The sequence below is a fragment of the Puma concolor genome, chromosome A3, assembly GCF_028749965.1.
Source record: "Puma concolor isolate L17-30 chromosome A3, mPumCon1.1.hap2, whole genome shotgun sequence".
NCBI classification, from domain to species: Eukaryota; Metazoa; Chordata; class Mammalia; order Carnivora; family Felidae; genus Puma; species Puma concolor.
The window spans coordinates 73289019-73304543 of NC_141669.1; the positions used below are offsets into that span (position 1 = coordinate 73289019).

General features: G+C 37.0%; 2 protein-coding genes across 3 annotated transcripts in view; one reads left to right on the forward strand and one right to left on the reverse strand.

The window, feature by feature from the left end:
• LHCGR (luteinizing hormone/choriogonadotropin receptor) overlaps positions 1 to 5218 on the forward strand; it is a 55814-nt gene extending 50596 nt beyond the window's left edge. For both annotated transcript variants that reach the window (XM_025931980.2, XM_086701143.1), the window contains one exon: positions 3023 to 5218. In XM_025931980.2, coding sequence (XP_025787765.1) covers positions 3023 to 4175 — 1153 coding nt within the window. In that variant the 3' untranslated portion in view covers positions 4176 to 5218. The remainder of the gene's footprint in view (positions 1 to 3022) is intronic.
• Positions 5219 to 12663: 7445 nt separating this feature from the next.
• GTF2A1L (general transcription factor IIA subunit 1 like) overlaps positions 12664 to 15525 on the reverse strand; it is a 42916-nt gene continuing 40054 nt past the window's right edge. The window contains exon 9 of the mRNA XM_025932131.2: positions 12664 to 12918. Within this exon, the coding sequence (XP_025787916.1) occupies positions 12811 to 12918 (108 nt within the window). The 3' untranslated portion in view covers positions 12664 to 12810. The remainder of the gene's footprint in view (positions 12919 to 15525) is intronic.

Sequence of the window (15525 nt, forward strand, 5' to 3'; positions counted from 1 at the left end):
TAACAAACAGCCTGGTGATTCTGATGGAAGTGGTCCAAGGACCACACTTTGAAAAGCACTGACAGAGACAGTGACGTATAGGAAAGGCCATACACTACGGACATGAAGACCTACTGATGCCACTAGAGCCTAGTGCTGAGGGACCTTGAGCTAATCACTTGCCTTCTTTAATCTTAGTTTCCTTACCAATAAAATGAGGGGTTCGGTGAGATGTCTTTAAGAACAATTCTAATACTGGGGTGCCTGGGTGGCTTAGTCAGTTAAGTGTCCGATTTTGGCTTAGGGCATGATCTCACGGTTCATGGGTTCGAGCCCCGCATTGGACTCTGTGCTGACAGTTTGGAGCCTAGAGCCTGGAGCCTGCTTCGGATTCTGTGTCTCCCTCTCAGTCTTCCCCTCTTCGCTTGTGCTCTGTGTCTCTCAAAAATAATTAAAATTTTCTTAAAAAGAACTTTTCTAATGCTAAGAAATAACCTATTTCCTTACATCATTCTTTATAACCACTACATCGTTTTAAATATTAAAAAAAACAGATATTCTTTTAATGGGCATGAGATGAGGACAAATGTACCCATATTTAGTAATAAAGCAGGTGAGTTTCCTGTGCAATGTTCTGTACATAGCAACAATCCTTCGCTAGTTCCAAAGTGGTTTCTAAGAATTTCTAGCATCATCTTGGAGTCCCAGATCATGGATTTCTTTTTATTCTTTTTTTAATCTATGTTATTTCCCTTCAGTAATTGTACTGCTCAAATATGTTATTTCATCCACTCACTGAACTAGGTTCACACTTTCCTGTTCAGAACAGGAGTAGCTAAGTTTTGAGAGTAGACAAAAATACTCTTTTAATGTATGAGGGACCCTAAGGTAAAATACTATTTGTAATGGCCCTGACAGAAAAATTATGCCCATTTCTCTAGCTAGCAAGATTATATTAGCAGACTGTGAGCAAAGAGAAAATTTGTTGAGCCTACATGCATCACACTGTACACACTCATTGTCCCTGTATCTTTTCAATTCCTCAGGGCCAGGATCACCCTGGTTTATTCACTCCACAAACATTTATTGGATAGTCTGAGCCAAAACTGTGTGAGGCACTGAGAGTTCAGAAATAAATAAGATCTAGTACCCTGCCTCCCAAGCTATCAAAGAATAGCTTCACAGACTATTAAAGAAGCCACCCATCATCACACAACGGCAGTACGGTTTGATAATTACAATAGAACTTAAGTGCAGCCATGGCAGAGAGAAGGGGTGATAAACTCCTTAGGGGTGTGAAATCAAGAAAGGCTTCACAGAGGGGCTTACCTTTAAGAGTAAGAAGGAATTCACCAGAGATGAGGAGAAGGCAAGAAGAAGAAATAGCACATACAAAGACAGAAGGATGAAAGAGTAGATTCTGAGAGCCACAGTCATTTCATGTAACCAAAGGGAAGATTGCACAAGCAATCTGCAAGAGATAATTATAAGAATCCCTAACTTTTAGTGAGCACTTAATATGTGCCAAGTATTATTCTAAACATTCTGTAGGTAGTAATATAGTTAATCCTTAGCACAACCTTCCTGAGGGAAGTATGATTAGTATCTCTATTTGGCAAATGAAGACCTTGTGGCACAGAGATGGTAAGTAAACCTCCCACCCAGGTTTACACAGCCTGTAAAGTCAGTCTTGCTCCAGAGCCCAGGTTTCAAATTGTGCAGCACTATTGCTTCTTATAAATGAGACTGGAGGACGAGGCATAACCCAAATCATTCGAGGTTATCACAAGGAGTCTGGATTTTATCCCACAGACAACAAGAACCTAGCAAAAGTTTGAATTAATAGATCTGTACTTAAGAAGGGTCATTCTATGGGGCGCCTGGGTGGCTCAGTCAAGTTAAGCATCCGACTTCAGCTCAGGTCATGATCCTATGGTCTGTGAGTTCGAGCCCTGCATCCGGCTCTGTGCTGACAGTTCAGAGCCTGGAGCCTGCTTTGGATTCTGTGTCTCCCTCTCTCTCTACCTCCCCTCCACTTGCACTCTCTCCCTCAAAAATAAACATTAAAAAAAAAAGTAAAGAAAAGCCATCATAGGAGGAAGGTACAGATGGAGCAAGAGAGGGCCAAAATTAGAGGAAAGATGCTGGGGGGAAACTAATGTAATTGTCCTACAAGAGAGGATGAAAATCTTAACATAATTATTAGCAGTGGGTTTGGGAGGAAGAGGTTAGCAGGGATTGTTCCTTCACTAGAGTTGGAACCCCTCTTCAAACTACTCTCTGAATTTGACTCATACCCCTAAGGAGTATCTATTTTCACCATTTCTCCCTATTGTCCATATCTGTATTTGGCTTCAGCTCCTGGGTTTCTGATTGTCCATCCTTGGTTTCCACTTCTTACCTGGGCTATTTGATTAGCCAGGGACCAATGTTGAAGCTAGTCTACCCACAGCTGATAATTTTCGGCAGTGTGAGCCCTTCAGTCCCATTAGTGTTCTACCAAAGACACATGGCTTGACAGCAGTTTGGCAACTAAATGAGATGAATACCTAGGAAAATGCCAAGAAAGGGTTCTTGTAGACATAGCAAGCATATACTGTGTCTCTAAATTTGTTTTCCAAAGAAAACTCATCCGTTGTAAACAGCTTCATAAGTCTGTGCATCAACAGGAGATACCTATACATATATACATATACATATACATATACATATACATATACATATACATATACATATATATATGTATATATATATAGCTTTTCATTCCCTAAAGAAATTCCTATTTCCATTCAGAATTCTAAGATAATTTAACAAATTGTTTAACAATAATTTAACAAATAAACATTATTTGTTAATAATTTAACAAATAAACATTATTTGTTAATAATTTAACAAACCTAAGACTGAGGCTGTTGTGGCTTTGTTCCCTTTTGTTTCATAGGCTTAAAAAAAAAAAAAAACACTAAGGATGATTCATTTTTTTAAATACAAAGAATCATAGAAAATCTCAAGTTTACATTGAGACAAAATATTCTTCTTACAGTTATTCTGCCATCTTTGCTGAGAGTGAACTGAGTGCCTGGGATTATGACTATGGTTTCTGCTCACCCAAGACACTCCGATGTGCTCCCGAACCAGATGCTTTTAATCCCTGTGAAGATATTATGGGCTATGACTTCCTCAGGGTTCTGATTTGGCTTATTAATATCCTAGCCATCATGGGAAATGTGACTGTCCTCGTTGTTCTCCTGACTAGTCGTTATAAACTAACAGTGCCCCGTTTTCTCATGTGCAATCTCTCCTTTGCAGACTTTTGCATGGGGCTCTATCTGCTGCTCATTGCCTCAGTTGATTCCCAAACCAAAGGACAATATTATAACCATGCCATAGATTGGCAGACAGGGAATGGGTGTAGTGCAGCTGGCTTTTTCACTGTATTTTCAAGTGAGCTTTCTGTCTACACACTCACAGTTATCACACTAGAAAGATGGCACACTATAACCTATGCTATTCAGCTGGACCAAAAGCTGCGTTTAAGACATGCCATTCCTATTATGCTTGTAGGATGGCTCTTTTCTACTCTAGTTGCCATGTTGCCCCTTGTGGGTGTCAGCAATTATATGAAGGTCAGCATTTGTCTCCCCATGGATGTGGAAACCACTCTCTCACAAGTCTACATATTAACCATCCTGATACTCAATGTGGTGGCCTTCATCATCATTTGTGCTTGCTACATTAAAATTTATTTTGCAGTTCAAAATCCAGAGCTGATGGCTACCAACAAAGATAAAAAAATTGCTAAGAAAATGGCGGTCCTCATCTTCACTGATTTCACCTGCATGGCACCTATCTCTTTTTTTGCCATCTCAGCTGCCTTCAAAGTGCCCCTTATCACAGTAACCAATTCTAAAGTTTTACTGGTTCTTTTTTATCCTGTCAATTCTTGCGCCAATCCATTTCTGTATGCGATTTTCACAAAGGCATTCCAAAGGGATTTCTTTCTGTTGCTGAGCAAATTTGGCTGCTGTAAACATCGGGCTGAACTTTATAGAAGGAAGGATTTTTTGGCTTATACCTCTAACTGCAAAAATGGCTTCACTGGATCAAATAAGCCTTCTCAGTCCACCCTGAAGTTGTCTACATTGCACTGTCAATATACAGCTATCCCAGACAAGACTTGCTATAAAGAATGTTAACTGTTTTATCAGTAACCACATTATTGAGTAGTACTTAAACATGTAAAAAATAATCTGTACCATTAATTTTAACATAAACAGTTGGTGTTAGGAAACTATTTATTCTCAAGCACATTGAGCAAAAACAAGATATCTACCTAGCTCAAAGTGTTGTCCATGACCATTGCCAATCTAAAAACTACTTGTCATTGGTACATGATGACACAAAATACAAAAACTGAAAGTGTGTAGAAACATTTCTAGCAATTTTGACAGAGTAATTTAATGTCTGTTGAATCTAGTGCTTTTGAATGAGGTGGTATTTTACATATCTTTGCTTCTTTCTCATTTCACCTTTGTAGTAATTTTTACTGCAATTTATAGTCCATTACAGATTTGAAATTTAAAATAACTGGTTCTTTTCCTCAGATAGTTTGAAAAGCACACTGCAGAGATGCACTGTCCAATCTGGTAGCCACTAGCCATATGCAGCTAAATTAAAATTAAAATGTAATTTCTCCCATAGAATTTCTAGAAGAAACTATAGGTTGTAATTTCTTTGACATCGGCCTTAGCAATACTTTTCTAGATAGTATCTTCGGGCAAGGAGAGCAAAAGTAAAAATATATGCAAATGATATATCTGATAAGGCATCAATATCCAAATATATATATATATAAAGAAGTCAACATCAAAAAAATCAAATAATCTGATTTTAAAATGGGCAGAGAACCTGAATACACATTTTTCCAAAGAAGATAAAACAGATGGCCAACAGACACGTGAATAAATGTTCAACATCACGAATCGTAAGGGAAATGCAAATTAAACCACAGTGGGATACCACCTTACACATGTGAGAATGGCTACATTCAAAAAGACAAGACATAACAAGTGTTGGCGAGGATGTGGAGAAAAGGGAAACCTTGTCCACTGTTGGTAGGAAGGTAAATTGGTGCAACCACTGTGTAAAACAGTATGGGGCTCCTCAAAAAATTCAAAATAGAAATCCCATCCAACCCAATAATTCAACTTCTAGGTATTTATCAAAAAAAAAAAAACAACACTAATTTGAAAAGATATATGACCCCTTTGTTTATTGAAGCATTATTTACAATAACCAAGCTATAGAACCAACCCAAGCATCCACAGACAGATGAATGGATAAAAAAGATTTGGAAAATACACACACACAGTGAAATACTACTCAACCGTAAAAAAGAATGAAGTTTTGTCATCCATGAATGGATGGACCTAGACATGGACCAAAAAGGTACTATGCTAAGTGAAATGAGTCAGACAGAGAAAAGAAATACTATATGACTTCACTTACGTGTGGACTCTAAATATCAAAACAAACTGAAGAAACTTCCTCATAAATACAAAGAACAAATTGGTTGTTGCCAGAGGGGAGAAGGGTGGCAAAATAAGCAAAATAGGTAAAGAGGATAAAATGGTACATATTTCCAGTTATAAAATAAATAGGTCACAAGCATAGAAAAGTACAGCGTAGAGAATAGAGTCAATAATATTGTAATAACTTTGTATGATGATAGATGGTAACTACACTTACCTGGTAAGCATTTTGTAATTTATATAACTGTGAAATCACGATTTACACCTGAAACTAATATAATGTTATAGGGTCAACTTTACTTCAATTAAAAATTTTTAAAAAATGTTTAAAAACTTTGTGTGATACTATAATGGTGTATACAGGTCATTATACATTTATCCAAATCCATAGAATGAATGCCAGGAGTGAACTCTTATGTAAATTATGGACTCCGATGAGTCAAAAGAGGTTCACCAATTGTAGGGTATGTGCCACCCTTGTAGAGAATATTGGTGAGGGGGGAGGCCATGTGTTGTGTGGCAGGGGGAGTGGGTATATGGGAAATCTATGTACCTTCCACCCAATCTTGCTGTGAACCTAAAACTACTCTAAAAAATACATTTTACTACAATTAAAATTTTTGAAAGCAAAAAAATTAAAAATTAAAAAATAAAATAAGTTGCACACATCAGTACTCATCAGCCTATCTATACACTTCAGCATGGTTATCACTAACCAAGGCTCAATATTTATTTACATTTTAGGTGAGACTTACACATAGTAAAATGGACAAATACCAAGCATACCACTTAGTTTTGAGAAGAGCATACATCCATGTGATCCCAAACCTCTATGAAGACATAGAACACTATCACCTTCAGAAAGTTTCCTCATGCCCCTTCTTTGTTAATCCCTCACTCCCACCACCACCCCAGTGGTAACAATGGTTCTGATTTTTTCCCCATAGATAAGTTTTGCCTGTTCTAGAACTTCATATAAATGGAATCATACAGTATATACTCCTGTGTAAGACTTCTCTGACTCAACACAATGTTTCTGCTATTCATCCAGGCTGTTGTTTGAATTTTCTTTTCATTGTTGAATAGTCCATTCCATTTCATTGCCAAGTTATATGAATATAACACTGTTTTCCACTCTTCCACTGATGGATATCTGGGTTATTTCCAGTTTTTAGCTCTCCTTTGACATTTTATTATATAAATGTATAGTCATAACTAGACTATGTATTTAATCCACCTTCAACCTTTATGTCATTGTGCAAAGTGATCCAAATAGATAAAAGATTTCATAAAATTTACAAAGTATCTCTTCTCTGTATGTTTTTCACATTTCTGACTTTTCTACTATATAACTAGTTACTTCTCTTTACTCTTTACATTTACAGATGCAATCCTCTCTGGTAAGCTAGTGTTCTAGAATTTGTCTCAGTGATATGAGAGAATACTAATTAGTTGTGTGCTACATACATACACAATAAACTTTTTGATTAATTCATAAATCCCAGAACCAAAAGAACTAAGTAAGCAAAAAAGAAGAAGGTAAAACAAAAAAAATAAAATATATCCTTGTGGAGAAACTACTTAAATTATGTCTTCTTAAATACTCTTTGAGCCAAGGTACTTGGACACATACTCTGAAAATAACTTTTATGGCCTTTTCCACAAATATTTTTATTCTCTACATTATAATTTAAGTTACAGCATAGACCTACAGTTTACTATCTCCCTCATCCTCTTATTATTCTCTACATTATAATTTAAGTTACAACATAGACCTACAGTTTACTATCTCCCTCATCCTCTTATCTTTTCACTCACTAAGACCCGCCAGCTGTTCCTTTCAATTGTCTTCCACATCAATTCTTTATTTTGCATTCTTGCTGTCACACAGACACTTCAGGCCATTCCCCCTTACCTCAGAAGTGCTATCAAATCTCCTTCATTTTTGTTCATATCCTATCTTTGCCATGTCCATACTCTCATATCCACCACTGATTAATCTTCCTAAAATCCTATTTCATCCTATTACTTACATGCCAAAGTCCTGAGCAGCTCATCAGTATGTATAAATTTAAGTTTTAGGGGCGCCTGGGTGGCGCAGTCGGTTAAGCGTCCGACTTCAGCCAGGTCACGATCTCGCGGTCCGTGAGTTCGAGCCCCGCGTCGGGCTCTGGGCTGATGGCTCAGAGCCTGGAGCCTGTTTCCGATTCTGTGTCTCCCTCTCTCTCTGCCCCTCCCCCGTTCATGCTCTGTCTCTCTCTGTCCCAAAAATAAATAAACGTTGAAAAAAAAAAAAAATTTAAGTTTTAGCTCCTATCCTAACATTCAAAGAGCTCCAGAACTCATTCTCAAAAACCTGCTCACTTGATCTGCTGCTCTTCTTCTGCAGGCAACACACTGTCCTACTTGCCTTTCCTTAGCTGTGCCCCATGCTTCTGCATTCTGGCACCCATACCACTAGGACCATCTGGAATACCCTCTTCCTTACCTGCCCTCCTTGGGCACCTTTAAGACCCAGCCACAGGTTTATCTTTGCTACCAAGCTCTTCTTAATTCACCCTCTCCCTAATCCATGGAATTTAAGACACCTCCTTCACCTGAAATACAGCAGGGCGTAGACAATAAATAAGTGACCCAAAGTGATGTCTCTCTTTGGACTTCTTTTGCACTTGTCGTCCCTCTCACTCATTTTTTATTCTACACGGCTGGGTGTTACTACCTTTACACATCTATCTCTTATTTCACCTATCTTATAAATTTCCTTAGTGATACACTCATCTCTTTCACTTGTTTCTCCCACTAAATCTATCCTAGAATCTTACACATATTAGGTGATTAATCATTTTTTTCAGCTGATTCACTTTTACAACTAAAAAATAAAACAAATCCTTATGAAGAAGCATTTCCTTATGAGATGGTCTTATAGAAAGCATTTGTATTCTTAATCTGTGTAATCCTTCATACATAAATTATAAAAATATCAAACGCTCCAGAAATTTTTTTCTATATTGTGGGGGGTTTTATACCATGCTAGAGATTATCATTGGCAGATTGTCAAATGACTAAGAAGCATTATTTAATCAAGAATAACTCATCTAAATTTACAGCATATTTTTAAAAGTTACTTTGTCCTCCATTCCTAACATTTGCTGTAAAGGGCCTGGTTTTAGTTTCCTCAGAAATGTATTAAGTCCAGGGGCACCTAGGTGGCTCAGTCAGTTGGGCAACTGACTTCGGCTCAGGATATGATCTCATGGTTCGTGAGTTTGAGCCCCGCATTGGGCTCTGTGTGGACAGCTCAGAGCCTGGAGCCTGCTTTGGATTCTGTGTCTCCCTCTCTCTCTGCCCCTCCCCCACTCACACTCTGTCTCTCTCTCTCAAAAATAAATATTTTTAAAAATAGTTTTTAAAAATGTATTAAGTCCACATGTAAATTAAGAATCTTTATGTCACAAAGATTTCAATAAATGTGTTCCTAACTGGAAATAATCTCTTCTTCAAAATGTCCAATATTTTATTAATATTGAGTTTCTTCCTAAGAGTTATTACCATAGCCTTCCTATTTATAATTTAGCTTTCTAGTTATAAATCACAAAGTTCCCACATGGCATATTAGAGTGTATTTACATGAAAACAGCATAATATTAACCTAATAACAGGAGTCAAAAGAAAATCCCCACTAAATTCCCCAGCTCACTACTCCAATTAAATGTTGCTATTCATTCTAAAGTTATGTATTTTCCTACACAACTAAAATTACTGAAACTGAGTGCTTCGGCCAGAACTGTAACCTCTTTGCCCTGTGGAGTGTGAGCTGTGCAGATGATTATGTGCACAAATTATAGCACATTGAGTAAAATAGGTAAAGAAGGTATTCCAGGCAAGGTCAGTTGGTCAGTCCCTAAGAGACTAACTGTACAAATTCAGCAAGATCTTCGTAGCCTGCAGGGAAAGGTGGAAAGTATGTAAGAAAGCACTGTAGGATGTGAGCATGAGAAAAAGTTTGAAATCGGAATTAGGACACATGATACTTTCACAAATTTCATTTAACACAGAAAACTGTAACCTCTATAATAGAGATACTTTCTCCACTTATAAAAGAGTACAGGATGACATTTGCCAAGGTACTGTATTTACAAGAACTTAGAACCTACCTTATGGAATTTTGTTATAATATACAGCAAGAAATGCTCAAGCTTGGACATAATGAGTAAAAGTACTAACTACCATATCAAAGCCAAACCTCAGATAAATACCACCTGTAGGATTTATAGAATAATTTTTTCTTTAAAATGTACTAAATAGGATTTGTCTTGCTCTATTTAGCATATGAATTGACAATATTTAACAGGGGTTTTTTTTGTTTATTTATTTTTTTAGATTTATTTATTTTTGATAGAGACAGAGCACAAGTGGGGGAAGGGCAGAGAGAGAAGGAGACACAGCATCCAAAGCAGGCTCCAGGCTCTGAGCTGTCCACTCAGAGCCTGACGCAGGGCTTGAACTCAAACCGTGAGATTGTGACCTGAACCGAAGTCAGATGCTTAACCCACTGAGCCACACAGGTGCCCCATTTTTTGTTTGTTTTTTTAAGAGAGAGAGAGAACATGTGTGAGGTCAGGGAGGGGTAGAGAGGAAGGCAGACAGAGGATCAGAAGCAGGCTCTGCACTCACAGTAGAGAGTCCGATGCAGGGCTTGAACTCACAAACCACGAAATCATGACATGAGCCTAAGTCAGATGCTTAACCAACTGAGCCACCCGGGCACCCTGTAATATTTTTTTTTAACTATGAGTCATGACTCATCAGTACGTAGTTAAATCAATTTAGTGGGTCAAGACCATCAATTTTTAATGCAATAGAACAGAATCAAACAGAAAATATAGGCCATTACATGCTAAAGATAAGCATAATTTTCTGAAACTTTAATTTGTATTATGTGTGTCTATATCCATGCAAACATATACTGGTTAATTTCTTAGTGTAGATCCTGGCTAAAAAAGAAATGAAAATCACTGATTTAGACAACTTCTCAAGAAGTAGGATTTTTTTCCTAGGATTATTTGAGACTAATAAAAGGGCACCAGGTCGAAAATAGAGAATCTCTTAGCAGCCACCACTAAAACTATCATCATTTATATTAGTATGCCAAGATTGTTAGCTTTGTTTTGTTTTGTGGTAAGCTTACTTTTAAATTGATTTTTTGCATTTTAAAGGATCAGGGGCCTGAGGGCATGCAGAGACACAAATGGGGCAAGTGTGACTTTTTTCTCTAATGATAAAAAATAAAGAGGACCACATAAATAAATAAAGAGAATCAATATAATAATAGTATTTGTGATACACCATTTTTAAAAAATTGCTGAGGCAAAGTGAGATTTTAAGATCCACAGTGGAAAAGAGGAAGGAAATTTTAAAAACACCTGTTATTGCCTCTCCCAAACACTTAAACCAACACATTAAACCCCAATTCCCAAGTGAATGGACCCTGTCAATAAATTCCACCCTTAATTTGCAATAAAGTTTGTCTAGGACAAGTACAGAATGATTGGATGATGCTGGGAGGAAGAAAGCAAGAAGAACACTAGAAAGTATACTCTTCAGTCCTGGATGGGTACATTTCAGGAATAAACACAACAAATGAGTTCCCTCTTTTTGCCTTCCATGTAGAAGAGACAGACATTTCATGGTAGACAACATTCATAAAGAACCCATAGCTCCCAAAGTTCTCAAGAACCAGGCAAGGATCTGGGATAGCAGTGGTCATAGGGAAAGGGATAATCACTCTGAGGATGAAGAGGGCATAGCTGGCAAATCTGGTTAGAAGTGCAACACTAGTACTAACTGAATCCTCCTGCAGCTGCCAACTTTAGGCCAAAGACAGCACCCCACAAATGTTGTTCAAGAACCAGAAGAGATGAATGCAGATTTTGAAAAGATCTACCAGTAGCTGAGTCCCTTGGGTAGGACAGGACAAGTACTGGAATAAATTAAACTCTTCAAGTGGGATTGCCTCTGAAAAAGAAATGAGGAGTTCGCCCTGTGACCACCCAAACCCAAGTATCTAATCCTTGGGGAGGTTTCAGAGACCATTACCTACTCATTTCACTACCGGTTTGTGTATGAGAGTTACGATCCTGGAGAACACCAATTAGGGCCAAAACCAGGATCTTAGAGACCATGTATACTCTACCTGTTAAGAGAAGCAGAATGATGGGGAAATGTTCCTTTGAGGAATTTGAATCTACTAAGGAAAAGAATATTACCGAACAGCTTACTAAGATATCAGTTTGCTTTGTTTTTACTGCTGCAGGAAAATGAGACCTACTGTGCATTGCATTTTCTCTCCCTGATTTTAAGATAGTTATCCAGGTCTTTCTGTGTCAAATGAGATTGCCTGACCAAAACAGAAGGTTCCTGAAGAATGCATCTCTTCTTGACTTTTACTTTGGAAAACCTAAACTGGATGAGGGGATTCCCTGGGAGAGCAAAGGAAGAGAGATAGTGTCTTTCAGGGGGAAAGAGAATGCAAAGCGGTCTTCCACTGTTACGAAAAAGAGGAAAAAAAAAAAAAAAAAAACAGGGATAGAGAAAAACCCACCATGACTAAGAAGACAGAAGTCTGAAGTTTCAAGAAGTAGAATGGGAACTAACCACTTCCTCACAACTCTCAGGGAGATAGCAACATATGATGAAGAATGGCCTAGCCACATGATAAGCCTAGAGAGGCAGATCCTTAACTCCAGGGATCCTGGCCTCAGCAAAGATTTCCATGTTCAAGTATAATATAGGCTCAACAGAGACATCTGCTTCCAAGGGACCATTTGGGCTTATACAATCAATACATCACTAGTGATGAGTGTAGACCAAAGACCTAGAGAAGCTTCTTGACTATCCCTCTACTTACAAGATTCTCCAGGATCTGTTGTAACATGGTTTAGGGAGAAATGGTAGGACACTAGCCCCAATCTAATAACTGATGCTGACTTTACCATGAAGGAGAATTGGAATATGATTTAAATTTTACTTTAACATTAAAGGAATGTGATATTTCTTCATGCTCCATCATGTCTGATTCATCTATGATTCATAATGGCACAGATAATGAAGGCTTTAAAAAAAGGAAAGAAATATAAAATTGTATATTTGTATCTCCATCTGAATTATAATTTTATTAAATTCCATACAGTGAACTAAAAATTTGAGCAGCTCTGAACTGGACTATATTTAAAATAAAAATAAGTTTGACAATACATAATATAGTCCTACTGATGTTTATGATGTATAGAGCTCATAAGTTTTACCACTCTGCATCACCAATGGCTTTTGCAAATACATAGTCTCTCCCTCCAAAACACATAACACCATCTTTCAAATAGAATTTCCATTTGTTCTTGCTTCGATGAATCTGGAGGGAGAAAAATAGTCTAAATTAATTAATTTTACAAATTAAAGGATAATTTACAATACTTTGCACATAACATGGGATTGTTCTGACCCTAAATGGGAGTTCTTTAAAAATAAAACCTCCTCGGTAGGTGATGGGCATTGAAGAGGGCATCTTCTGGGATGAGCACTGGGTGCTGTATGGAAACTAATTTGACAATAAATTTCATATAATAAAAATAAATAAATAAAACCACCTCAAGATAGTATTGATTCATTCAGCAAATATTTGGATTCCTATGTGTCTGTCAGACATTGTTTTAGGCACCACAGATATATCAGTTTAAAAAACAAAAACAGGGGCGCCTGGGTGGCTCAGTTGGTTAAGTGGCCGACTTCGGCTCAGGTCATGATCTCGCAGTTTATGAGTTCGAGCCCCGCGTCGGGCTCTGTGCTGACAGCTCAGAGCCTGGAGCCTGTTTCGGATTCTGTGTCTCCCTCTCTCTCTGACCCTCCCCCGTTCATGCTCTGTCTCTCTGTCTCAAAAATAAATAAACATTAAAAAAAAAAAACATATGTATAGTCATAAAAATTCATATTTTTTATATATTACTTTGTGCAAACTGGAAATTTTACAAACTACCTTTGAGTAGTGTACATTTTAGTAAGTATGGGGGAAACAGAAACCTAATAGATACCTAAATTATGAAGAATATTAAAAGACACTAAGTGCTATGAAAAATAGAGCAGGAAAAGGAAGACCGCAAATACAGAGGTGGGTTACAATTGCAAGTAAGACATTAGGGTGGGCCAGACTTCTGAGCTAACATTTGAGCAAAGACTTAAAGAAGGTAAAGGTTAAAGCCAAGAAGATATTGACTAGAGAGAATTCCAGGCAAAGGGAACAGAAGCACAAAAGCCCTGAGGAGGGAGATACCTGGACTGATCAAGAACAGCAAAGAGTTCAGTATGTCTACAAAGGAATAAATAGAGAGGATGTAGTTAATATTATCAGGAATGAAAAAAAGAGGACTTTCATTTTGAAGGAGAAATTCACAGTAAAGCGCTGAGCAAGACCAGAAGATACAGCTTATAATCTATTAGATTCCACTGGCAGTTCCTTGGATCTAATAAATCAGTCTATTTACGGACAAAATAAAAACTAGAAAATCCTACTACCTCAAGAGGTAAGAAACCATAAAATCATTGTTACCTCTGGGTAAACCACAAGTGACTATTTAAAAACCTTATAAATGTAGGATCTGAAATCAAAGGTAAAAATTAAACCCACTTATTTACTGCAAATAGTCAAATCAAAGAAGAAAAGTCTGTGACCAGTATTCAGCTTTATTTTGTGAAACATAAGAAAATATAAATGCTAAACTCCTATTTGTGTGGAGAAAGAAATCCTATTAATGGAAAATCTCTTCTCTGAGTTTGACTCCCAAATTTACACTAGAACATATCTTTAAAAGTCCCTGGGAACACAACAATGACACAGAATCCTGAACTCAGCACAGGTAATAGTATCTGCCCAGAATCAGGAGAAGAGTAGCAGCAGCAACAGCTCATTCTAGTAACTTAATTCTAGAAATAGTGCATAAATAGTTTATTTATTCTAGAAATGCAACAATGGTTCAATATTTGGAATTTATTAACATAACACCTGTACTACTAGACCTAAGGAGATAAATCATATAATAAACTCCAATGACACTGACATTTATTTAGAAATGCAACAATGGTTCAATATTTGGAATTTATTAATATAACACCTATATTACTAGACCTAAGGAGATAAATCATATAATAAACTCCAATGATGCTGACAAAGTATTTGATAAATTAATGCATTTTAGATTTTTTTTTAACTCAGTAAGAATCAAATATTGCATCCTACACACACACGTGTGCGCGCGCACACGCACACACACACACACACACATACACCTCCACCTCAGCATAAAACTGTCTTCGTGGTTAGTGGGGAACCCTAAAAGTAATCCCACTAAAATCCCACAGACAAAGGTCATCCGAGTTTTTACTCCAGAGGTCCTACCTAATACAATTAGGTAAGAGGAAAGAAAGTACAACTGACACTAGCCAATGCAAGTAGACGAGAAAAAAGAAGCAGAAATATAAAAATTGGAAAAGATAAAAAAGACTTACAGATGCAATGATTGCATGTCTGAAAAACCTAAAATAACCAATTAAAAATTACTAAATAAGAATTCACTATTCATACAAAATTAATACACATTAACTCATAACCTTCATGCATACAAGCACTGGTCAGAAGATACAAAGAAAGAGCCTTTTTACCATAACAACAAAAGAGATAAAATAGCTAAGAATAAATTTTTAAAATACTGATCTACACCATTCAACACTCTCTCCTCTTTGAAATATTCTCCTCACTTGGCTTCATGAAGAAGTACTAACTTTACCAGATATTACAAATCTTAATAATTAAATCAAGGTAGTATAAGCCAACGGACAAACCAATGAGACAAAATGGAAAATCAAGTAGTAGACCCAAATATAGAGAGAAATTTAGTAGATGATCAAGGAATCATTTTCTTATAAGTGTGGACAAAATAGACTTTTCAGTAATTAGGAAAACTGAATA